Source organism: Exophiala bonariae (genome assembly GCF_035927105.1).
Source record: "Exophiala bonariae strain CCFEE 5792 chromosome Unknown scaffold_1, whole genome shotgun sequence".
Lineage (NCBI taxonomy): Eukaryota > Fungi > Ascomycota > Eurotiomycetes > Chaetothyriales > Herpotrichiellaceae > Exophiala > Exophiala bonariae.
In genome coordinates, this window is record NW_027042476.1 from 1,918,526 (window position 1) to 1,941,199 (window position 22,674).

The following is a 22,674-nucleotide window of genomic DNA, read 5'->3' on the forward strand; positions in this document are numbered from 1 at the left end:
TTAAAAGATGAAGACAAGCGCGATAAGGAGGTCGCGAGCTCAGAAGATGAGGAAAGAATGACGGAAGCAGGTATAAAGGAACGACAGAACAGGTCGTGGATAAAAGTGGTGATGATCAAGAAAGGCCTTTGGTGCAAGTTCCTGATGGCCGATAAACTTGTGACCACCTGCACTTGCACTTTTCTTCATCCCAAAATTTCTACGGAAGGGACCGTTCAACTCAGCCAATAACAGATAGCAAGACCCACTTAATGTTCGGCAACCTAACCCGATTAGTGAAAAGGAGTTTTTGCCCTCGGAATAGTTGCCCATCTTCAAGTTTTGGCTGGACACTTAGTCGGGAATATATTGTTCCTTTCAAGTTGTCAACTATGGCAGTCGCGATCTCAGGGCTGTAGCACCATGAGATGCACAACGGTCCTAAGCGGAGGCCTTATGGTATGTAAACGTCTATCTCAAATCGACTGAGCATAAGGACATCATGGAATAGACCGTACTCACTTGACTCACTTACATGTCTCTATCGCAATGATCTTATCTTGTGTCTGCCCCAAAGAGGATCGAAAATTGCCATCAATAGAGGCATATCTCTACGATTACATCAATACGAGAAGTGGTTCTACTTTTCTGTATATCTTGACGGTTCTGGCTCGGGATGATGGACCTATGATCTTTGCGGCTGATGGCCTTCAACCTAAAGGTTGCTGTCGCAGGTTGATCAAGTCTTGCAGTGCCTCGGTTGTGGTTAATACGAAATAGGTGTCGCGGAATGTCATGACCGAAGAACATCTCGAATCATCAATCATGACAACTCCAATGCATCTGGTTGCTATCTGTGCTATCTCGCATCTACTCGTTCGCTCTGCCAGGGGCTCTCTGGAGCTTACATCATTTGTGATTCTTCAGGATCCTTTTCTCACGCACACGTCGACATTGCTTCGTGTGTAAGATGCCTACTCGGCAACTGTCGCTATTCTGAGCAACGTGGTTGTTGCACGACATTCCGATCTTCCACCCGTTCCTTCACCAGCAAACGGTTAAGACGGCATTAAGTCCGTGCTTACGGCCAATAGGAAACACGCCAATGATTTGTAGCAATCAAGATCTCAACCCAGCGGCCTCGGTCTTCGCCCACATTCCGTAGGGCGTGTTCTCAATAAGGGAGCCCGTCATTAGCCGTGGAGGGGGAAGTTTGAACCCCCCATGAACTCTTCCTACGCACGAATAAACGTCGAGAGTTGTAGAATCATAGATGGAGTACACCATATTCGCCACCGCGTTTTCCCCACGCCTAACGACATCTTCCATATATTGAACGCCATTCCTCAAATATATACATCTGATTTTGTACCCCTTGGCCGCTACATCGCTAATCGTCTATCATCAAACGCCTGGAGCCGACACTCTAAGCAACTGTACATCGGACGTATAAACCATTGAGACCCTCATCACAATGGCACCCCCCACAGCAACCTACACAGAGACAACCACACCCTCGGCCGGGTATGACAAGCCAGATTCACAACCAGATGGCACCGCCACCAACGAGCCCAAGTTGACCCAACGTGGCGCCGAAGCAAAGATGCAATTCTTCCCCTCACCACCCAAGTTCACCGACAAACTAGAAGAACGCCAATATCTCAAAGAACGTCTGGCGCTGGCCTTCCGCATCTTTGGGAAATATGGCTTCGATGAAGGTGTCGCCGGCCACATTACCGTCCGCGACCCCGTCGATCCTCACACCTTCTGGGTCAACCCCTTCGGCCTTGCATTCTCCATGATCAAGGCCTCGGATCTTATCCTCGTCGACCACGAAGGGAAGGTCATCGACGGTGGACCGAACCGTCTCCTCAACACCGCTGCGTATATGATCCACGCTGCGGTGCACAAAGCCCGTCCGGACGTTCTCTGCGCAGCTCACTCGCACAGTATCTATGGTCGTTCGTTCTGTGCCTTGGGCCGACCGATCGACATCATCACCCAGGACAGCTGTGCGTTCTACAACGATCTAGCTGTATACGAGCAATTCAAGGGTGTTGTCCTCGCAAAGGAAGAAGGAGAAAATATCGCCAAGGCCGTGGGGAACCGAAAAGCATGTCTGCTACAAAACCACGGTCTGCTTACCGTCGGCCAGACCATCGAGGCCGCTGTCTTCTGGTTCGTCAGCTTGGAAAAGTGCTGCCATGCTCAACTCATGGCCGACGCTGCGGCTGCTGGCAGAGGTGGCGCCACAGTCAAAATCGACGATGAAGACGCTGCTTTCACGTACAAGGCTGTCGGAACGCCCAGGGCTGGTTGGTTTAGTGCTAAGCCCATGTTTGATGTGATGGCGAAGGAGGTGGGTGATGAGTACAAACATTAAAATATCCGCTCGCGATTTTACATCTTACAAAAATTTGAGAGATGTGTGCTACGATATTGATGGTTTTATTTCTATATATTTGATGCTGAGAAATGAAATAATGTTTGCTGCTACCTTATCGCTCAATCTCTGGACACCTTAACATCTGCCTACCGTACCAACAGCGCGACCCAGTAGACCTCTTGACCAGCCACTCCAAAATAAGTACTAGGTAGCGACTTAGCACCGCGGTCATGAATGCTGACCGAGAAAGGAGGGGTGAAAATTATGCTCGCGCGGGGTCAATTAGGTACTGCCAACTGCCTTACTTTAGCCCGAGGTCAGTCCAGGTTTAGTTGGAGATTTTGATGTAGGTAGCAGACGAGTCGGAATGGGAGGCTCGAGACACTGCACTGCAGAGACCTAGTTTATCCTTCCGAGGACAAATCTGGCAGGGACCCTAAAGGGCCCTAAGTTGAGATGCGTGACGCCGTAGCCAGAAACAATGATCCTTGCTTATACGAGAAGTGTAGGCTGGGCAGTGGTTTTCTTTTCAGGCTTACGAAACCCGCGAAGGGACGAGCTGGTTTTCAATCGTTCAGAGATATGTAAGTCGGGGAACGACCTGATCCAGACCTCGATTACATGCCTATAGTAGGGAGCAGGCAAATATATATAATGTCGAGGTAATTCTCTTACTTGTCTACGCTTATATCTCTGTTATAGCATTCTTTCAAATCGACATTGACCCGACACGATGGCTTCCAAACTATCAATCCTCTCACTGGTAGTCCTACTAGGCACACTTCTGTATCAATTTGTTCTCCGCGAACTCCTGTTCGCGACTCTTGGATTGGGGCGTGTCATTCTCCCCGTCTCCGAGTTTCCATATAAATGCCACAGAATCACGGGCGATCACAATATCCAAGCGTGTGAGGATATGTGGTTGGACACGCAGTCAAGGACTTTATATCTTGCTTGTTCGGACGCGCTCTCCAGAAGAGATTGGATGCCCAAGTAAGTGGCAGAGGGCCATTTCCTAAAATGCATTGTGCAGTTCATTTGAGACGAACCCTGAACTTGATTGACCTGTTCTACTAACTCGAATGTAGTGTTCACCGCTTGAACGCCTCCGGACGAGGTCTGAATGACCACGTTGTCGCTATGGACATCGATAACCCCTCAACCACAGGAAGTTTCACATACCGAGTCCTCAAGACTCCAGGGTACAGTGGTGTTTCTGGTGATGGAAAATTACAGGTAGTGAGCGTGTCGGGTATCAAGTCTGCAGATGCATCCACAAATCATCTCTACCTGGTCAACAACCGCCCATCTGCTGATCCGAAGACCGGCGTGTTGCTCGACAACACCAAGACTGGCGCCAATACGACTATCGATGTCTTCTCGACCACTCCTGGTTCAGACCTCATGAAACACGTAAAGACTTTTGCTGATGCTCAAATTTCAACTCCTAACAACGTCGCGGTGACCAAGGATGGCGGATTTTTCTTCACCAACGATCATGGTCCCCATAAGTTTGGGTTGGTGAGTGACCTATAAATGGAATCATCAGTGATTGCAATACCGCGATCGCTAACCCCATTTCTTGTCATATAGCAACATCATCTCTCTCCAGTTCTTGCTACTGGTGATCTCTCGTACTGTTCATCGACTGGTGTCTGCAAAAAGGTCGCAGGAGGTTTCAAGTTCCCCAATGGACTTCACCTTGCAAGCGATGGGCTGCTGTATGTTCCAGGTGCTGCCGCAGGGGGCATCACCGTCTTCAAACCCGCCCCAGATGGATCTGCAACGAAAGTCCACTATATTGATTTGAACTACCCGATTGACAATATCTCTGAAGACACGAATGGTGATCTCTTTGCCGCGACGCTGCCCAAATTGATCTCGGGTCTTGCAGGTTTCGATGATCCTCTGAATGCGCCAACCCCGCCTGCGACCGTGTGGAGAGTGAGGAGATTGGATAGGGAGGTTGCGGATAAATACGAGTATTCGCTATCGAAAGTCATTGAGGATCGGGATGGGGAAGCCCTCCCAGGCACAACCACCGCTATTCACGATGCATTGACCGGAAGATTGTTTTTAAGTGGTGAGACGTGATGTCTGCTCGTTTGTTCAATGTTTGGCTAATCAGTCTTTCTCCCGCAGGTGTGATTGCACCTTTTGTGACCGTCTGCGACCCAGCTTGACAACACGACCTGACTGACAGCCATGCTGAAGTTTAAGGCTAATGTGAGACTTACCATGTCATTCTTTTGCGAGGTTATTGCGGACTTTCGATAGCATCGAGCTCATTTCAGATCCAGACTTTTGCTTGCAGGAAATCACAGTTGACCAGGGGAAGGCCCGAACAGATCCCAGACACCAGCCCAGAAACACTGTCGCTATGACGAAATAAGGTCGTTTATCTATCGATAAAAGATCAAGGCGTCAAGATATTTCTTACAGTGGATCGTTCAAGAGCCACCATCGACGTCAGAGCAGGACCCTTCACAGATAGATTGACAGGGGAAAGACCCTTTTAGGCAAGCCGCTTGGACGGTTGATGCCCAGGATCACCGGCATGTCGGTGGGCTCTTGCCCCGACATTCCGTTGTCTTTTCTGATTTCAGCTTGGATTCAGTATCCGTGCGAGTATGCTGCTGTATTGAACGATGTGTATCCATCGAGGTTTCCTCCCCAGAGATTGTCTAATCGATCTATTTGCCATGTATCCTAGGTGACTGTAAGGTAGTGGACTATCGTCCAAGGAGAACAAGGAACCGTTCTATCAATATTACCTATTCTTCAGTAATCGCCATGCCACCCCGACATTTCTTCGAACTGAAGGTCCAACTATTCTCGGGCACCGAGAAAACTGAGAGCCTCTCTCTGCATGGACGCTCACTGGTCAGCCGCCAGAAGGTCTGAATCAAAACATCCACTGAAAAACCGTTTTCTCTGGGGAATAAGACCATTGAGCACCAAGGTCATCCTTGCCCTATGACCACTTGGCAAGCCACCTTCGTAAGTGAACCAGTCAGCCAGTGGGGTGGGGCATCGGTTCCAGAGCCAGGTTGAAGCTGAGATAGAGCATGGTTCTGGGCTGTCGTTCGCCCTCGGCCTTGTGTGATGGCCATTCTGTGTACCCTGAATAATAGCTGCTAGTCGTCTTAGAGTTCTTAGCATGGGTTTCATGCGGGTCTTATTCTGCTTGAGCGTTGCGATGTAGATACATATATGAGGGGGCGAGGTCAGCCTCCTACGAGTTGACCACATCGTTACTATTGCTCTACTTTTCGTGCCACCTATCGACCATTAGTATCTACGGTCTATTCACAGAGACTTCTATATTTCAACGAGTATAAATACACGAGTACACTCCAACCCTCAGATCTCAGACATCTCCTTGTCGCATTATCCTCTTTAGGCCTACCATCGAGGTCGGTACAACAGCGAACGCAAGTTCCGCCCTGCTTGAGCCGTAACGCCCCTCCATCACCTTGTCATCCGCCGTTGTGTCCCATCAGCACACTTCCAGAGCTCCTCCGCTCACCTCACGCTCCCACCTCCACAAGCAGGCCAAATCTCGAGAAGACAGACCTCATCTCATCTTACCACACCACAACCCACCTCCCAAAACCCACCAACCGACCCACCAAGAACCCCCCAATATGTCAGCCGGAGCACCACCCCCACCAACCATCACCGTACACGCCCCAGGCTCAGCAGTACCAGCACCGACACCAGCACTGTCCTCCACAACAACCGTGCCCGCGGCCTCGACGGCGCCGGTCAAAGCACGGCCGAAGATGCCCTCGCTCGTGAAATCGTGCTACCTGTGCGACGAGCAGAACCCCGGGGATTTCAGCCCGACGACGAAATTCCTGGAACAGTGTCTGCTGTGCTCGCGGAATTTCTGCCCGATCCACAAGTCCGAGCAGTGGGACGGCGTCTGCAACATCAACCACTCGCAGTACTACAAGGAGTGTCTGGCCAAGGCGCGCAGCGAGCTCGAGGGTCAGGGCAAGAATGTCGACCAGGCGGGCAATCGCTCCGTCGCCGAGATGCTGATCAACGAGGGCATTTATCCCAGCTTGGGCGAGCGCGAGAAGGCTATTTTCTCCACGAGTCCCGTCGACAATAGTGAGTTTCTTTTGTTTGGTTTTCCGTTCCCCCTTACTCCGTCACAAGTGTGATGAAAAGAGTGATGGTGGCTGACATGTTCTTTCTTCTCTTTCGTGCAGAAACCGTTCAAGAACTCGAAACCTACCGCAGTCTCGACGCGGCCATGACGGGTACCAGCACCAAGCCGGCCAGTCAGTTGATTGAAGAGCGGGACGTCCTAGAGGCGGATATTGCAGTCTGAAGGCGGGGTGTTGTTGGTCCAATGCATGACTATTGGTCCCGTCTTGCATTTTGGAAGACGCACACTCTCCAACCCATCAGGCGGCGAGACGGAGGAGTTTTGGGATCGACGAAGTTGAGAGAAGGCACAAGGAGTCAAAAATACCCCCCCAAGTTTTTGAGCGAACCAGCAAAGGAAAGATACGTATGTATTGCGCATGATGTGATGCAGAGAGCATGTTCGTCTTCTATGAAGACAAACGAAGATATAGCCAGTTGAGAAGGTCCCCAGTGGGTGCCAACCGAGGAAATAAGGAAAAATAAACCCAAAAGTCTTTTATAATGTGCACGAGTTCCATTTTTCTTATGGCTACGAGGTCGATGGGAATAGGCAACTCTCCTGATGGTGTTAATCGTCCGTACGTACTGCTGTGCTAAGAAGCCTCAGGGAAACCTCATATGCTTTTGAACTCTGAGCAACGAGGTCATCCAGGACCTATCCCTTGAAGGACCCAAACGCCATGCAAAATCTCGACAATCGACCACCTTCCATTTCATATCCTCGAGTCAAAGAAGACCAGGGTCCGACGGTTAATCAAACGCATACAATGGCTTCCAAAACACCCATAGCTCTCTGACCTTCACGCTCAAAAACTCCGACGACCCGTTCTGCTTCATTTCTGAGGCCTCTCTCTGCCTCACCTGCAACGTGTTCGATCCACTCCTGCACTGTCATGTTTGCTTCCTTGTCGCTTAAGGTCCCGGCTCCAAGTGCGAATAGATCTGCTGGTTGTGGTGTATTTGGTTCTAGTATCATCTCTATGTCGGCTGGTGACCATGTTGTGGTTGGCTCTCCTGGGGAGGAGAATGCGACAGGGACAATTTGAGGAGGTGGAGGCCGAACAGACGCCGGACGAGAACTTGGAGGTGCGTTTTCGATGTCTGAGGGTGGTGATGGAGATAATGTCGTCGTAGGGTCCGCTACCTGCTGTGTTCTGCTTGATCTCCGGGGTGTAGTTGTTGATTTGACTGATGATCTCCGTGTTCTCGTTCGAACCGGTGTAGGGGATGGCCCTGGTGGTGGTGCAACGGGACTCAATCGCACTGGCCCTTCCCCAAGTCCTGGAGTAGGAGGCATGGTTGGATATTCTATATCGCCATGAGGGGTAGCTACGGGACTTGGTAGCGGCTGTTCTTCAAGTGGCAGATCCTCTTGCACCACAATGTCGGCCACTGGCTCCTCCCACTTTTGAGACAGAGGTTCTTCTTGTGTTGTCTGCCCTCGTGGCTCTTCGGACTCTTCGGGCTCAACTTGCTGTTTCTTCGACTTTGTAGCCCTAGTTGCTTTTGCTTTCTTGGCCTTGGTCGCTCTCGGTTTTGCTGCTGCTTTCCTCTTGGCCTTTGTAGTAGCTGTGGATGCAGTCGACATCATAGACTGGACTGAGACGCCACTAGTGTCTATCGATTCGTCAAGATCTGGAATGTCATTGGTGCTCGGAGCTTCCGAAAGAATTGTCGCATTGACCGACTGTGTTGACAATCTAGTAGATGCTTTCGATGTTCGGGAGGATCTTGACGCACGGCCTTTCTTTGCCTTTGGTCGTTTGGTGGGGGCTGTGGTGCCTGCAAAGTGGAAGAAGGGACACTCGGGAGACCTGCGGTAGTGCTCATCGAAAGGGTTGTCTTTGGGTTCCCATCCATCAAGTGACAGTTTGCAATGGGCGCAGCTCACAAAATCATCACTCTCAGGTATAGGTGCGTAGTACCACCCAGCTTCCACCATTTTCTCTGTTTTGCAAGTCCATCCTCGTTTCGATTCATGTGGCCAACCTATCGAGAAGGTGGCTCTTCTAGCCTCCACATAGTGCTGCTCTGTAGGGTCTTCCATCTTGTTGACATCTGGGGTGCCATCTTGTGCAAGGCTCATCATTATTGCCCAGCCGCAGTCGCTTGAATGTGTCAAGTGCTCTTGAATAGGGTCATCATCGGATTCCCAGCCGTCGAGCGACCTTTCGCAGAGGTAGCACATGGCATTATCATTGCTGTTGGCTAGTGGTTTGTAGTAGAAGCCTGCTTTGGCGAGGGCTTCAGCGGTGGGGGTTTTGTGCGGCCATCCAATTTTTGACCGTTTGGAAGGAGGTGGAAAGGTAGCGAGACGTGCTTCTAGAGTCGAGAATTCCATCTTGTTATTTCGTGTAATCTGTTGAGCTGGGAATTCGAGGTGGTCTCAAAGGTGCTGTTGAAGGTGTTCTGAGGTTTGTTTGTTGTCACTGGTGGATCGAAGCATCGTGATTGGTCACGGCGCGCCAGTCTTGGCATCTGATGACGCGCCGAAAAATCCGTCATAGACTTGGACCTTTTGATATCGACGATCTTCATCTAGCAATCGACCTCTCTTCCAAATAGCGCCCTCTTTACCGCCAGCATGTAACATTCAAGCTTCGTTGCACTATAAACACTTTCTAGATGTTCGCCATGAGCTGTATTGGGTAGGGTGCGGCGTGTCGTGGCAGACTCACCTGCAGCCATTCATTCATTTGTGACCGCTACCAAAGCCGCATCAACCAGAAATATGGTTCTCGTAATATTTCAAGTTTAAGGCGTGTTAATGTTCTACCTCGCACCAGGACCTTCTAGCCATCTTCAGTTTGGATATAAATCGGCGGGCAACTGAATAATCTAATACCCTTCGACCCCGAGTGCCTTATAAACTGCCTTTAAGTATTTCTCAGAGTTTACATTCCCCAGAATTCCAGCACCCATCTTGTTCATGGTGTATGAGAATGTGACCTTCCGCTCAAGATCCATGATGATCAAACTACCGCCCCATCCACCCCAGAAGCAAACTTTGCCCTTGGGCAGCCAATCTATAGTCTGGCTCGTTCCGCCACCAGTGAGGCCATAACCTGTGCCAAAGCGAAGGGGCACTCCAACGACCAGATCGGGTCCGTTGGCCTGCTCTTCGAAGATTTTCTCAATGGTTTGTGGTGAAAGATATTTCTTTCCGTCAATGGTTCCACCTAGGGTTATGATGCTCAAGACGCGAACTAGTGATCGTGCATTGGCTGTACCGTTGACACCAGTCATGTCAGTACGACGCCAACTTGGTGTGTTTGCGATCCTTGCATCCATTGGTGGGTTCCCCAGTGATAGAAATGTCGGGCTGTTCTTATCGAGGGTGCTGAAGTCAATAGGCGATGGTGGTGGAGGAATGACTGGAGAGATGCGTGGCCAATCCTTCTCGAGCGCACCAACCTGAAAATCTGCACCTAGTGGACCGGCGATTTCTTCAGCCACAAATTGCTTCATGGGCTTACCACTCGTGCGTCTGATCAATTCTCCGATCAGGTGACCCATGACCACCGCGTGGTAACCACTTGCAGTTCCTGGTGGCCAGAATGGTGCTTGCTTCGCGAGGCGAGGCACGGAAATGGATAAGTCTTGAACCTCCTCGGGCGTAATGGGATCCTTCCAACCTGATACACCAGACGTATGGGAGAGGAAGTGACGAACCAAGACACCTTCTTTACCATTCTCGGCAAATTCAGGCCAGTATTTAGAGACCGGAGCGTCGAGGTCAAGTTGACCCCGGTCCACTTGTATCAGTGCTGCGAGGGTGGCGACAGTCTTGGTGGATGACCAGACATTGACAACGGTGTCCTTCTCCCATGGTTTGGTTTTTTCCTCGTCAAAGAAACCTCCCCAGATATCAAGGACATTCTTACCGTCGATGTTAAGGACGATGGAAGCACCAAGCTCATCTCCAGAAGCAATTTGCTCTTCGAGAAGAGTGCGAAGGCTTTCAAATGGAGCGTCAGCGTGACCTTCGACTTTGGCCATGGTGAGTATGGAGATTTACTTGCGGTCTGTGTTGTTGAGGAGAGGTTTTAGGGTTGAAATACAACAACCGCAAGCACCAAGCAAGTAAGGCCAGGATGGTTTTATTCATACAAGAGCCATCTGTCCCCTCTTCTCCCGGCACCGGATCTCGATTCTGGGACCACGCCCACCAAATAACAGACTACTTCCAACAACCTGTCCGCACGGACGAACGACGACGGCCCGAGGTTTCGAATGTAGTCCGGGCCCGAGTCTTGCTCTAGCGTGACTCGCCCTTCTGACAAAATCAAGCTTGGCGCTGTGGGGAAGCCTTCAACCTCCAACGGCCTAGTTGTCGAACCGCGGTCTGGTTGGAGGGATGGGACATTTCAGCTCGTACTCAGATACCTAGATGGGCATTGAGTTGTGGCAAGCCTAACATGTCAACCACCCTGAGAATTAGGCCTACATGATTTGTGCGTATATCACAAACATTCCACACGATAGTGCTTAGGTTGCCATGCAGGAGACTCTGGTGATGACAAAACACCTTGTGCAAGGCTCGGCTTGTCCCTCTTCGAGGCTTACGTTCCGACTGCTTCTTTTGAAGGCATACACCTTTGATAGGTCGTTGAAACCTCGGTAATGTACTCCACCTCCTTGCTTGTTCACTCTACCTTGTGAGCACGGTTCTTTTCTTAGTCAGAAGCTGGCAAACGAGGAGAGACACATTATTATCCTATGAGTGATTATGCACTCCGTGGAGCCTCCATCTCTCATTAGCATCTAAGTGGGCGTCCAACGTCACAGCATGTGCATGAATTCATCGTCCACCGCCTGCACCATTAACGAGTACGGGTTTTCAGCTCATTCTGGTACGGCCGAGCTACATAGTGGTCTTGTAACATTGTTGCTGCCTGGGCTGCAAGTGCAAAGCTCACCAGCATACCGTCAGTATTTTCCAGACTGGAAAGACCATCTTTCTGAACAGCCATGGCAAAAATCTATAATTTTTAGACCAATGAAACTGTGTAGAAACGTGAGCTGGATGCCGAACGGTGTGATGTTCGAGAGTTAGTGAGCGTGCAATGAGTTACACCGGAAACTGAAGTACTCGTTCTGAACCCCACAAGGCAAGACTATCATGTCTGCTTCGTACATCACGTATCTGACGCCCAAGAGTTGGATCAAAGGCTCTAAGCTGCCGGCTGATGCCACTTCAAGGTTCAGGTTCAAGTTCATAATGGAAGACAATCCATTTCTTGGCATGTTTGCACTGAGGCCGTCGATATATTCTTGGCCAATTTGCCCCTAATTCTTTGACAAATGACGTGCGTCCCTCAGGTAAGGTGGTTTGTTCTACGTGTATGCTCACCAACGCCGGGACACAACCACGCTCATTTGACAAGACGCGGTGATGCATGGTGATTTCTATAATGCTAATACCAACTCGCAACCGCCATACGCTCTCTCGGTACAATGACTCTTAGAGTTGTGCCCAGTGTTCTTGGGAAACGAGGTTTGCGAGAGCTGTATGGTACCGCAACCAGACGCCCTTCTCTGCTAGCAGCCCAAAGATGCCTGCCTACCCCCTACGGAGTCCGCTTCTACGCAACGGTTGAAGAAGACAGCAAGCGTGAAACCTATCCTCCACCAAATTTTGATGCCTCTAAAGCCAAACAGGCCTCGAATGCGCAGTCCTCGCCCGCTGCTACCGAGAATAGACCTCCTTCGACTGATGGTTCCACGAAATCCGATGCATCGACCTTAAGCCCAGCTGACTGGGAAGAGAACCCAGATCTCAGTATATCCAAGTTTTCAGAGCTTCCAGGGAAGGACTTCGGAGTCAACCAACATATTATAATCAATGAAGAGTTCAAGGAGGCCTTGAGGCAAATCTTGTGGAACTTCAAAGCACCAATTCGTTATGCCTTTGCGTACGGCTCTGGTGTCTTTCCACAGAGTTCCAGCAATAAAGGCGGAAATACAAACCTGCATTCCTCGCCGCCTGAAGCCATTTCCAAGGTTCAAGATGGAAATCAGAAAATGATTGATTTTATTTTTGGCGTGTCCTATTCGCAGCATTGGCATTCGCTCAATCTTCAACAACATAGGAGCCACTACTCTGCGGTGGGATCTCTGGGCTCATATGCTGTCTCCAAAATACAGGATTCATTTGGGGCTGGAGTCTATTTCAATCCATTTGTGACTGTCAATGGTACCCTTATCAAATACGGAGTTGTGAATTTAGACACTCTCTGCAAGGACCTATCGGAGTGGAACACACTATATCTTGCCGGTCGGCTACAAAAGCCTGTCAAAATCTTGCGAGATAACCCAGCCGTGCGGTTGGCAAACCAGGTCAATCTCATCGCGGCTGTACGGACAGCCTTACTCCTTCTCCCACCTGAATTCACCGAGAAGGAACTATATGCAACAATTGCAGGCATGTCATATATGGGGGATCCACGAATGTCAATAGGTGGGGATGATCCTCGCAAAGTCAATAACATTGTGGATAATCAGCTCCATAACTTCCGACGATTGTACGCTCCATTGATCGATAATTTACCCAACATCTCCTTTACCGACTCGGCTTGTTCAAATAGAGACTGGTTTGATGATCCGACCGTCAATGCCAAAATTTCACAGAACATGGACCCCGTAACTAGAGGACATATGGTTCGCAGACTGCCCAATGCCTTCCGTGAGAAGCTTTATTTCGAGTATCAGTCCAAGTTCAGGATACCCAGAGGAGAGTTCAACAAGTTGATGGAAACGACAAAGGACGAAGATCCGGATCGGATCCGGAGACGAGAGGGGGGACCCTTTGAGCAACGTATCGCCAAGGACATTGAAGGCGGAGGTCTACGCGAGGAGGTTCGTCAGGTCATTGTCAAAACCATCCGTTGGCCCAGCGTGTCCCAGAGTATAAAGAGCGCCATCACTGCTGGAGTTGGCAGAAGCTGGCGCTATGCCCGAGAAAAGCGACAGAAAGCCAAGGGTACAGCTACTTCCACCCTGCCCCAAGAGAAGACCAAGGAATGATGTCCTGGGACGTGAGCTATATAGGTGTCAGCATGAAAGGGAGAATCAGTAAGACGGGCCCTTTTGTAGGCCGTCACTCTTGCGTGACCTAGTCTTCGGGCTGAAGAACAAAAATATTTTGTGTATATATACAATTATATATTCCGGAACCATGATGGAGTGAGGAGCAGCTACTGTCCTGCCCTTCTCCCTTTACCACCAAAATACAAGAAATCTACCTATACATTCCACACTCGTCCGCCACTTGCGCCTCTCAACGATAACACTAGACCACTACAAACCTTTCCCATCTTCCTCCACCCCTTCCGCAATCTTCCAACCAACCTTCCACAGGACATAAAAGGGAATACCGACACTCCAGAAATACGCCGCACTCCGCAAATAACTGGTCTTCTCGCTCTGCACGGTCACATAGAGGACGCTGTACAGAACCCTCGCAGCGAGATATTCCGCCGCGCAGAAATTGAGCTCTCTCGTGTCCATCTTCGTATACGTCCCAGCTACCTTTTGCAGAAAGTGAGTGAGTCAACAAACGGCAACAAACAAAACAGTCAAAACGTTATGGATGACTATGTATTTACTCACCATAGCAGCTGCGAAGAGCGGAAATCCCTCCAATGCATTGAGATGGCACCCGCGAGCCTTCCACAGTGTGTCCAGAGTGGGCTTGGGTAAGGTAGACGCCAGTCTCTCGAGGTTCGGGCGCGGCACGAGATTCGAGGCAGTGTATTTTGAGGCGGTCATCATTGTCGTGAACATGTAGATGTGTGGTGGGAAGGAGAGCGCATAGGAGATCGGTATCGAGTGCAGTGCGAATGCCCGGGTTGAGAAGTACGGGACTGCCGTTCCTGGGGAGGAAGTTGGCTTGCTTGTGAGCGAGTCTTTGGTCGATGCCATGTTGGTGGTCGTCTGGCCTATGCTATTCTACGCTCTGTGGTTGGTGCTTCAGCTTTTGGGCGATGTTACTTTGGTCGCAAATTGGGATATCGAAGTCCCTGTGACAGGGCGACGTCTTAAATACATGCTTCCCAATGGATTTCTCAGAAGATACCTCATGGCGATATGCGAATCGTTATGTCAACGATTGTCTATGATGTTCCAGAAAAACCACCCATACTGAGTACTCTGCCATGACGTACATTTTCGCGCATAACGTTATCGACTTCCGAGCGAAAGGGCCAAACCCTTAATAAGGGGGCGTGGAAAATCGAGACGTATCGACAATCTTCAGTTGTTATTCACATTTAGGGGACTTTCATGTATCCGTTGATCTGTTGTCGGTTCAGAAGTGATTAACGGAGTGTCAAACGCTGATAAGTGACTCAAAAGCCCAGTTACGATGGTTGCTGAAAACGACCGCGAGGAAATCATTCCGTCTGACATGGCGAAGAAGGAGGTTGACACGTGCGAAACACGAAGCACCAAAAGTGAAAATTGTGAAAAATACCCTACCAGCAGGAAAACCAGAAGAAGATTCCATTCCCAGCCCAGTACTGTTGAAGCTTTACAAGCACTCGTGTGTGAGTTGCTAAGAACCCATGGCATTAAACCTCGAAATCTCCTAGAGCCCTAAGAACGACAATCCGAATGGAAAGAACATTGAGTATCTGAAGCCCTGATCAAGATGCCACTGGCGACATTATTGTTGGAGCCAACAAGCCGTGGCTACAAGGCACAAAGTATAGGTCCTGGAGGTATTATCATATCAAAAGAGGTATCACCACATCATGTTCCCAACTCCTCCCGCATCTATCAGACTCCGCCGCGTTGATGGTATTCAGATATATCCACCCTTGTCGTTCTTTCCCTCGCGTTCAGAACGAGTGAAAACCTCTTTGGAAGTGAGGTTGCCAACGCCCTCAAGGAGACCGCCTTTTCCCAGTTGGCCCCCGACACCCTCATTGACACCATCTTGGATGGCATCGACATTCTTATCGCCAGTGACTTTCGTCTTTGAGAGGTTGTCTAGAAGAAAATTTCACCGTCAGTCTCCATGTCAATCGGGGATCGAGGAGGGCAGGGGAATCTGGGTCCCGGCTGACCTTTGGCAACGTAGCTCGTCTTATTCTCACCCCACCAGCCGAGGACCTTGTCTTCGACCCATGGAACCCAGCTTTCGTACTGCCTGTTGTACCAGTTTTTGGATGCTTCCATTGTTGCGTATAGATAAACACTACCCAAGACTGGAATAGATCGTTGCAGGTGTGATTATATTGATTTGATATCGATTTAGGAGTGATTGATCTGTGATGTTGAATATCTGAAGATAAACAAGACTAGGGAGACTAGTCTGTACATCTCAGGGTCTTAAAGGAGAAACGATCACTCCTACCCTTTCGCAGAGGTGTTGCCATTGCATCATGGGATCCAACATTGCCCATGTGAAAGGCCAGGGCAAAACCCCGGTGTGGCTGATACGTCACTCTGGCTTCGATCTGAACGTGAGCGTGGCTTGTCACCAGTCCCAGCGGCTGGTGATCGATTGACAAGGAATATGGTAAAATCAGCCTTGCTTCCACGAATGATATTTGCCAGAATGTGAATAGGTCCAGGATATCCCAGGCAAGACGAAAGTTGGCAGAGGCCGTGTTGGAGGATATCAAGTTGGGAGCGCAAAGGAATGACGTAGGATGCCCGTTCCACAGGGCCACTTAGCGAGGGTCACCCTAGAAGACATGGTGGCCGCTAATTGGCCGTGTGATGCTCTTCTGCTAAAGTGGTCTACTGGTGGAGTGGTTACCGAAATAGCTCTAATACCAATGCCAAGCTAAACGCAGGCAGTCGGTATTCCACGACCTCCGCTGCCCTAGGGACTCCAACTACTAGGTACTTACTTATCCTATGAAGAACCTACCTATTGATTGTCTAAATCTGACGTTACTGATCGGACTCGCACTCCCGACTACCTCAGAGCAGTTTTGGCGCTGGTGATGGTCCCCATATTTGGGCATCAAAACCCTCTATGTGCCAGGTAAGAAATCCACTGAAGTAAGTCTATCTGCTACCACGAGGTGGCGGCAAAGCTTGAAATCGATTCTTTTTGCCCAACTGATACCTGCTGGTGCCCTCTCCTGAGTTTGGTAGGTCAGTGGTGCTCGAGGCAGGAAATATCAAATCCCCCCATAGTGCTTAGTGATGGAAGAACACTACCATCGAAACTCGTGATCGTCCAGCATCTTCCAATACAATATGGTCTTGCGTTGATTTCAGGTGTTTTTAATATCCACTCGGAGAGCTGCTGCCTATCGATCGGCGCACCCTGGTTGTTCACTCAACGATTTGACTTCAAAGTTTGAATCTTCATGAATAAAAACCAATACTACCTCCACTTCAGATTTTGGACCACACACAGCTCGTGAAGCACATTGGTCTGCCAATCATATGAATATAGATGTACAGGCCTGGGAGGGGAAAAGAATTCATTGAAACTGTCTGGAAAGCTTGTGATATATCAACGTCCAGAAGGCCATGAGGAGCACTCCACAGAACAATCCCTCGCCCCCATGGGTATAAGAAGGAGTACTTCTTTCCCTTCTTATGAGAATGTGCCGCTTTTGTCGAATATGCAAGTGTACCTTGCACATTCGACTTCAGACACTCTGATCATTCGCACAGAGCCCCAAAACGATCCTCATAAACGTCCCAGCCATGGGTCTCACGTCATGGATCATGCTCGTCATCATAGCTATCGCTTCTGCAGCATCTGAAGCACCCTCGACAACCAAGATGTTGCCTACCAAAACCACTATTCCGACCATGTCAACAGTGACTATACCCCCAACTCTCATTGCTCGCAAGTACATCACTTTGTATACAACGCCATCGACGGTGCATGATTTTCCAGACGTTATGACAGTAAAACCCTTCCCGATAGTCAAGATTGACCACTCGGACCTTAAGATTAAACCCAAGTGGAGAAAGTTCAACCCAGATGTTTTTCTCAAACATACCTGTCCCCGCGAGGCTCTTGTGGCTTTGGCCAATTGGCGGTTATTCTGCGACGTCCCTTTGAAGCCCATCGAGTGCTGGACCAGAGCGCCAACAATTAACAGGTGCTGCGGCAAATGGGTCAAGACCAACTCCACCTTCTACGAGAAATACCCAAGCTGGGGCGGCATTTACAACAAAGGGACCAAGGAGTGGGAGCCGGACCTGAACAACAAGGACCATCCCGGAGAACGCGAGATCATCATGCCATATCCGGAAGACTACAATATGGTCGACGATATCTGCAGAAACTGGAAGTTTGACGATGGCAAACAGTGGATGCATTTCACTCAACACTATGGCGAATACGGCATTCACGAGGTGACAGAGTACAAGAGACTGGTAAAGTGGGTGCCGAAAGATACACCCACCCCTTCCCAGACGGGATGAGTAGCAGTGACTGGTCAGTAAAAGAGGCACCATCCACTTCTCAGGTGGGAGGACTGTGAACAAGTGGATTTTGAGTGGGTTCTTCATGATTCAAGGCGTTGGAAATGTTCATTTTGGATTTGGTAGATTCCAGTCAGACAACAAACGTTGGTGGGGGATGGTGAGATTCTGAGGCAAATGCTACATGGCCAATGGGTTCGCGATCGTTTGAGGGGTGGGCAGGAGAAGAGTTCAAATGTGCGGTAGGTGGCCCAGAAAGGTCGGGAAAATGCGTTTGCGCTAGAATTTTCGTGATTGATTGCAATAGAATGAAAGACTCAAATCCGTAGTCATAATAAATCTGATGTTAACATAGTAATGAGAACAGCAAAGGTAGTCCACCTCGCAACCAACTCTCCCAATGCGGTACGGTATCCCTCTGTGGAGTGACTATCCTCGATATCATTCTCCATTGTGTCCATGCCCTGTGATATCCCTTTTGGTAGTGATCCTACAAATCCCGCTGTGTGCCAATAGCTATAATTAATTCCTGACCAGATTGCATCCGAATCTTTTGATAATACAACAAAAAAAGGGGGCGGTCCCCCTATTTGGGAATGATTGTGAAGGGGGAAAGGTAAGGACAGACATGGACAGCCTCCAAGATCTTTCCTATTTTGACCCCCCAAAAAGTTCAAGGTCAAAGCCTGACCTCAAGTATGCAAGGGAAGACATGCCTTCCCTGTGGCTCCTCATCATCTGCTCGTCTCAAACTCTTGTGTAGTTGTGGGGGTTATGCCCATCTTGAGAACTGCCGTAGCTCGAACGGTTGGGGTAAGGGAAACTATCGCTGTCCCTGTTTCGGTGTTTTGGGTGAATCTTATCCATGTGGTCGTCCATCAGTCCCTGGCAAGGGAGATATACGCCACAGGAAAGAACCGTGCATTTGATCCGCCCTCCTCCAATGTGGTCGTCTCGGTCTTGTGACTGTGAAAAGACCCTTGTGCAGGCTCGACACGCAAACTGGCCTCCAGATTGTCCATGGGGCAGAGCTCCGAACTCGACTTCTCCGCCCGTGTTGATCACATTTGCCAGGGCACAATCAATGGCCTCGAGGTCATCCCTGTTAGGATTCATAATGTCGGTCACGGAGATCGGGCCATCGCGAGGTTGCAGTATTGGACCTTGCCGTGGAAGATAGTTGCGGAGGCAGTCGGCTCGAGCTTGTTGGCCGTACTTCACTGAAGCACCATGCTGGCGAAGTACCAATATGTGTTTGTAAATCGACATATCCGGGAAGGGAGGATTTTCTCTGAAATATGAGTTGTCTATATGTGGTGCTGCTTCGCCCGGATGTTCGGGATTGAAGAGCTCATCTGTATCATCAGGCACTCGCGTTGGTTGATTCCGAGTTGGTCCCTGCCTATGCAAATCTTCTTTGGAGGGTCTTTCTCTGTCTGGGCGTCCATAACTATCTCTATCCCTACCACCTGAGTTCCGAGGAGCCATGTGTGAGTAATTATCGTCGTTGGCGACAAAAAACGTGGCAACATCAACAACGGTTTCGTCAGAATCAGCCTTAGACTCGGAGTCGCTATAATCGCGAACCTTCGAAATATAAACCGGTTTGTTTGGATTCTTCGTCTCGACCTTAGACGATTGATAGTCCGCGGGAGTTTTTTTGGATTTGACAGGAGTAGGGCCACGAGTTTTGGATTGTGTAGCCTTAGCAGTTTTAGTATATCCAAAAACACTATTAGAAGGCATTGGGAAGAAATATATCTACAGGGAATGCATCATTTGTCTGATCTGCAAATGGAGCGAAGTGCGGATTTATGTGCCCAACATATTGAGGCTGAGCAAGCAAAAATTCCATCGCCCACCCTCAAGTGAGTGAACTCACATGAGGCCGTCAGCCTTGCGTTTGCCTTGATGCATCCTTCATGCACTGGACACGACGCACACTTCAGTGTTGATCTCTCAATTTCGACCGGTGAAACCATGTCGACCGGAAACAATGGGATAACAAACCACTAAAGATGCCTGAGGCTACGCCCGTGGTCAGTGGGCAAGAGGGCAGAGCTGATAAGGGTGGGTGCCTGGTTGCCTGCTCGCGTTGGTTGAGGGTGGAGGAAATGGTCCAGAATGGTTGGATTCCCATCAGATACAAGGAATAGAAGAGACCATACAGGTAGGAGGGGGTGACACGGGGCCTTCATGAACACGAAAACCCTAAGCCTCACTACTCCTCGTTTGGAAAACTTGAGCCTTAATCGGGCGTTGGGTTCAAAGCTCGCATGGAAGTCATGAAGCCGGTCGAGACCAAAAGTGCCAAAGTATATGCCTGTGCACCACCGATATTCATAGGACGTGAGAGTTCATGCCATCGGACGCGTAATGCCTGCCATCAAAAGCAATGTAGCCGCTGAGGCTGAAAATGTCTGGGGGAGGGGAAACGAGGGATCAGGTAACACGAAGGTTGACTTGCAGTTGAGCCTCGTTGCCAAGACCAACTCAGTCTGTCACATGACTAGCTCCGAACCTCATCACGTGGATTTGTGAGTCTCACCACCGGGATATTTCAACGGAGAGCTGACCGTCTGCACCGGCTCCACCGGAGAGAACGAAGCACTCATCTATCCACCCCCACCTCCACATTCATGAAGGGCCGGCATGGCGACCGTTGAGTGCCGTATCGACATTTAGCCGGGAGTCCATTCATATGAGGAAGCAGCAATGCCGATAGAATTACTTCATTCTTCTTTATTGAGATCTTCCCCTTTGTCAACCTCCAAGTTCTTGTTCTTCCTAGATATATCAAACATTTACGGTCAAGAAACTATCAGACATCACAAAGGCCAATCTCGAACCATTCCAGGTTGACCACCAGCGATCACACCAGCATTTCCGGCTAAATCACGATTGTGAGACGTTTTTGGAAAAAGACTATCCCATACGAGTTCATACATTGATGACCGAAATGGCGTCTCGACCGAATGTCGGGTTTATTGGCCTGGGAGCCATGGGCTTCGCCATGTCTACGCACCTGGTAAAGACCGGATTCCCAGTTACGGGGTATGACATCTATGGACCGACGCTAGAGCGATGGCAGTCAACGTGCGATGAGGTGCCCAATTCTCGGGCCTCGACTGCGACCTCACCATCAGAAGCCGTGAAAAATGCGTCGGTGGTATGCCTCATGGTCGCAAATCATCATCACGTTCATTCGGCACTCTTCGACGAAAAGGTTGGCGCTGTTCACGCCCTACCAAAAGGGGCAACGGTGATCATTCATGCAACTATTCCCCCGACTCAACCAGCGGAGGTTCGCAAAAGACTGACAGATGAGTTCAACCGACCCGACATCAAGTTGATTGATGCTCCCGTGTCTGGGGGAGTGGCAAGGTCAATAAATGGTACCTTGACGATCATGGTATCTGCTGACGACCCGGCCAATCTTGAGCAGCCAGATGCGAAAACCGTGCTGGAGAATGTAGCTAGCAAGGGCAAGACACTATATGCTATTCCGGGCGGTTTGGGAGGAGGCGAGTCGGCCAAGGCCTTGAATCAGGTTATGTGTGGCATTCATATCGCCTCGGCTTCTGAGATCATAGGCCTTGCAGCAATTGTTGGTGCCGATACTCAAAAGTTCTTCGACTATCTCGTTTCCAAAGACTCGGCTGGAAACCCAGTAGTAGGGTGGAGTTGGATGTTCGAGAACCGTGGCCCTCGACTCCTGAGCGCGACGCCACCCATGGCTTCAGCCACCTCGATCATCGACAAAGATGTGGGAATTATTCGCGACGAAGAGCGGAGATTGAACGTGGAACTTCCGCTGTTAAACAATGCAAGCGATGTGATCACGGCTGTAATGAAGACTCATGCAAGCGCAGATGACAGTTGCATTGCCCAATATTACCTTGGCTTTGACTCTGACCGAAAGAATCTGGTTGTGGAGAGGGCCGGAAACCCGACAGTTGCAGCGGCGAACCATGACAAGTTGATTCAGGATGTCGCCAATGCTCATGCCGTGATCCATCTGACATCGGCACACGAGACGACCATTTTCGCCAAAGCACTGGATCTTAATAGTGCTGAGCAAAAGAAGCAATGGTTCAGTATCATCTCTGGTGCCGCTGGAGGAAGCACAATCTTCTCTGAAATCATCCCGCTTGCCTTTGCAGATCCGGAAGGAATCGAGCACGCCTTCAAGAAATATGCTCAGGAGAAATTCAGTGGTATCCTGGATAAGACGGTAAGTCGCTTTCAAGTTATTGTCATTGTGTTCTGATACTAACGATGGTGATATAGGTGGAGCTCATTGAAACCGCAAAGAAGAATCAATATGAACCCAAACTGTTAGAAGCCGCCACGGAGAATTTGAAGAAGCTGCTGAGTTAGTTGCTCGGCAGAAAGAGCCTGTGCTCGGGAATTCGAGTATGGTTTTTAGATTTTTTTCAGGCCTGGTAATAGTGGACAAACAGTAGCATGATATCCAAGACTTGTTTCAACGATGCGATGACCCCATAGAATCCAGGAAGACTGAAGACTGAAGCCCGCACGTAGGCATACCATGAGCTCAATCTCGGGTAACTGCCTTCGAGTGAAACAAGGTTCCGCTTTGCGGCTGCCCAAAAGCCTTTCCAAATCTGTTCATCACAAGGTCCAGCTCGTCTTGGGAGAAAATGACAGGTCTTAGATTCTGCTTCGCCTTTTGGAAAAGGGTTTCGTCGGTTCAGGGCCTCGGACATATTTCACTCGAGAGT

The 22,674-nt window shown here is 49.6% G+C and overlaps 11 protein-coding genes across 11 annotated transcripts; 6 read left to right on the forward strand and 5 right to left on the reverse strand.

Moving 5' to 3' along the window:
• Positions 1 to 1,453: 1,453 nt before the first annotated feature.
• On the forward strand, positions 1,454 to 2,362 carry LTR84_000687 (uncharacterized protein; the record flags this gene model as incomplete). Its single annotated transcript, XM_064844317.1, has 1 exon — positions 1,454 to 2,362. One exon carries the CDS (start codon positions 1,454 to 1,456, stop codon positions 2,360 to 2,362), a length of 909 nt encoding a protein of 302 aa, XP_064712177.1.
• A 736-nt stretch (positions 2,363 to 3,098) lies between these two features.
• Positions 3,099 to 4,459, forward strand: LTR84_000688 (uncharacterized protein; the record flags this gene model as incomplete). The annotated part of the gene is made up of 3 exons (XM_064844318.1): positions 3,099 to 3,358; positions 3,454 to 3,886; positions 3,959 to 4,459. 3 exons carry the CDS (start codon positions 3,099 to 3,101, stop codon positions 4,457 to 4,459), a joined length of 1,194 nt encoding a protein of 397 aa, XP_064712178.1.
• A 1,553-nt stretch (positions 4,460 to 6,012) lies between these two features.
• On the forward strand, positions 6,013 to 6,707 carry LTR84_000689 (uncharacterized protein; the record flags this gene model as incomplete). The annotated part of the gene is made up of 2 exons (XM_064844319.1): positions 6,013 to 6,484; positions 6,586 to 6,707. The coding sequence occupies 2 exons, from the start codon at positions 6,013 to 6,015 to the stop codon at positions 6,705 to 6,707; spliced, it is 594 nt and encodes a 197-aa protein (XP_064712179.1).
• Positions 6,708 to 7,280: 573 nt separating this feature from the next.
• LTR84_000690 (uncharacterized protein) lies at positions 7,281 to 8,867 on the reverse strand (the record flags this gene model as incomplete). The annotated part of the gene is made up of 1 exon (XM_064844320.1): positions 7,281 to 8,867. One exon carries the CDS (start codon positions 8,865 to 8,867, stop codon positions 7,281 to 7,283), a length of 1,587 nt encoding a protein of 528 aa, XP_064712180.1.
• A 497-nt stretch (positions 8,868 to 9,364) lies between these two features.
• LTR84_000691 (uncharacterized protein) lies at positions 9,365 to 10,525 on the reverse strand (the record flags this gene model as incomplete). Its single annotated transcript, XM_064844321.1, has 1 exon — positions 9,365 to 10,525. One exon carries the CDS (start codon positions 10,523 to 10,525, stop codon positions 9,365 to 9,367), a length of 1,161 nt encoding a protein of 386 aa, XP_064712181.1.
• A 1,458-nt stretch (positions 10,526 to 11,983) lies between these two features.
• On the forward strand, positions 11,984 to 13,552 carry LTR84_000692 (uncharacterized protein; the record flags this gene model as incomplete). Its single annotated transcript, XM_064844322.1, has 1 exon — positions 11,984 to 13,552. The coding sequence occupies one exon, from the start codon at positions 11,984 to 11,986 to the stop codon at positions 13,550 to 13,552; it is 1,569 nt and encodes a 522-aa protein (XP_064712182.1).
• Positions 13,553 to 13,825: 273 nt separating this feature from the next.
• On the reverse strand, positions 13,826 to 14,449 carry LTR84_000693 (uncharacterized protein; the record flags this gene model as incomplete). The annotated part of the gene is made up of 2 exons (XM_064844323.1): positions 13,826 to 14,056; positions 14,138 to 14,449. 2 exons carry the CDS (start codon positions 14,447 to 14,449, stop codon positions 13,826 to 13,828), a joined length of 543 nt encoding a protein of 180 aa, XP_064712183.1.
• An 880-nt stretch (positions 14,450 to 15,329) lies between these two features.
• LTR84_000694 (uncharacterized protein) lies at positions 15,330 to 15,706 on the reverse strand (the record flags this gene model as incomplete). Its single annotated transcript, XM_064844324.1, has 2 exons — positions 15,330 to 15,517; positions 15,595 to 15,706. The coding sequence occupies 2 exons, from the start codon at positions 15,704 to 15,706 to the stop codon at positions 15,330 to 15,332; spliced, it is 300 nt and encodes a 99-aa protein (XP_064712184.1).
• A 1,494-nt stretch (positions 15,707 to 17,200) lies between these two features.
• Positions 17,201 to 17,929, forward strand: LTR84_000695 (uncharacterized protein; the record flags this gene model as incomplete). Its single annotated transcript, XM_064844325.1, has 1 exon — positions 17,201 to 17,929. One exon carries the CDS (start codon positions 17,201 to 17,203, stop codon positions 17,927 to 17,929), a length of 729 nt encoding a protein of 242 aa, XP_064712185.1.
• A 747-nt stretch (positions 17,930 to 18,676) lies between these two features.
• Positions 18,677 to 19,675, reverse strand: LTR84_000696 (uncharacterized protein; the record flags this gene model as incomplete). Its single annotated transcript, XM_064844326.1, has 1 exon — positions 18,677 to 19,675. The coding sequence occupies one exon, from the start codon at positions 19,673 to 19,675 to the stop codon at positions 18,677 to 18,679; it is 999 nt and encodes a 332-aa protein (XP_064712186.1).
• A 1,213-nt stretch (positions 19,676 to 20,888) lies between these two features.
• Positions 20,889 to 22,309, forward strand: LTR84_000697 (uncharacterized protein; the record flags this gene model as incomplete). The annotated part of the gene is made up of 2 exons (XM_064844327.1): positions 20,889 to 22,163; positions 22,220 to 22,309. 2 exons carry the CDS (start codon positions 20,889 to 20,891, stop codon positions 22,307 to 22,309), a joined length of 1,365 nt encoding a protein of 454 aa, XP_064712187.1.
• Between the last annotated feature and the right edge of the window lie 365 nt (positions 22,310 to 22,674).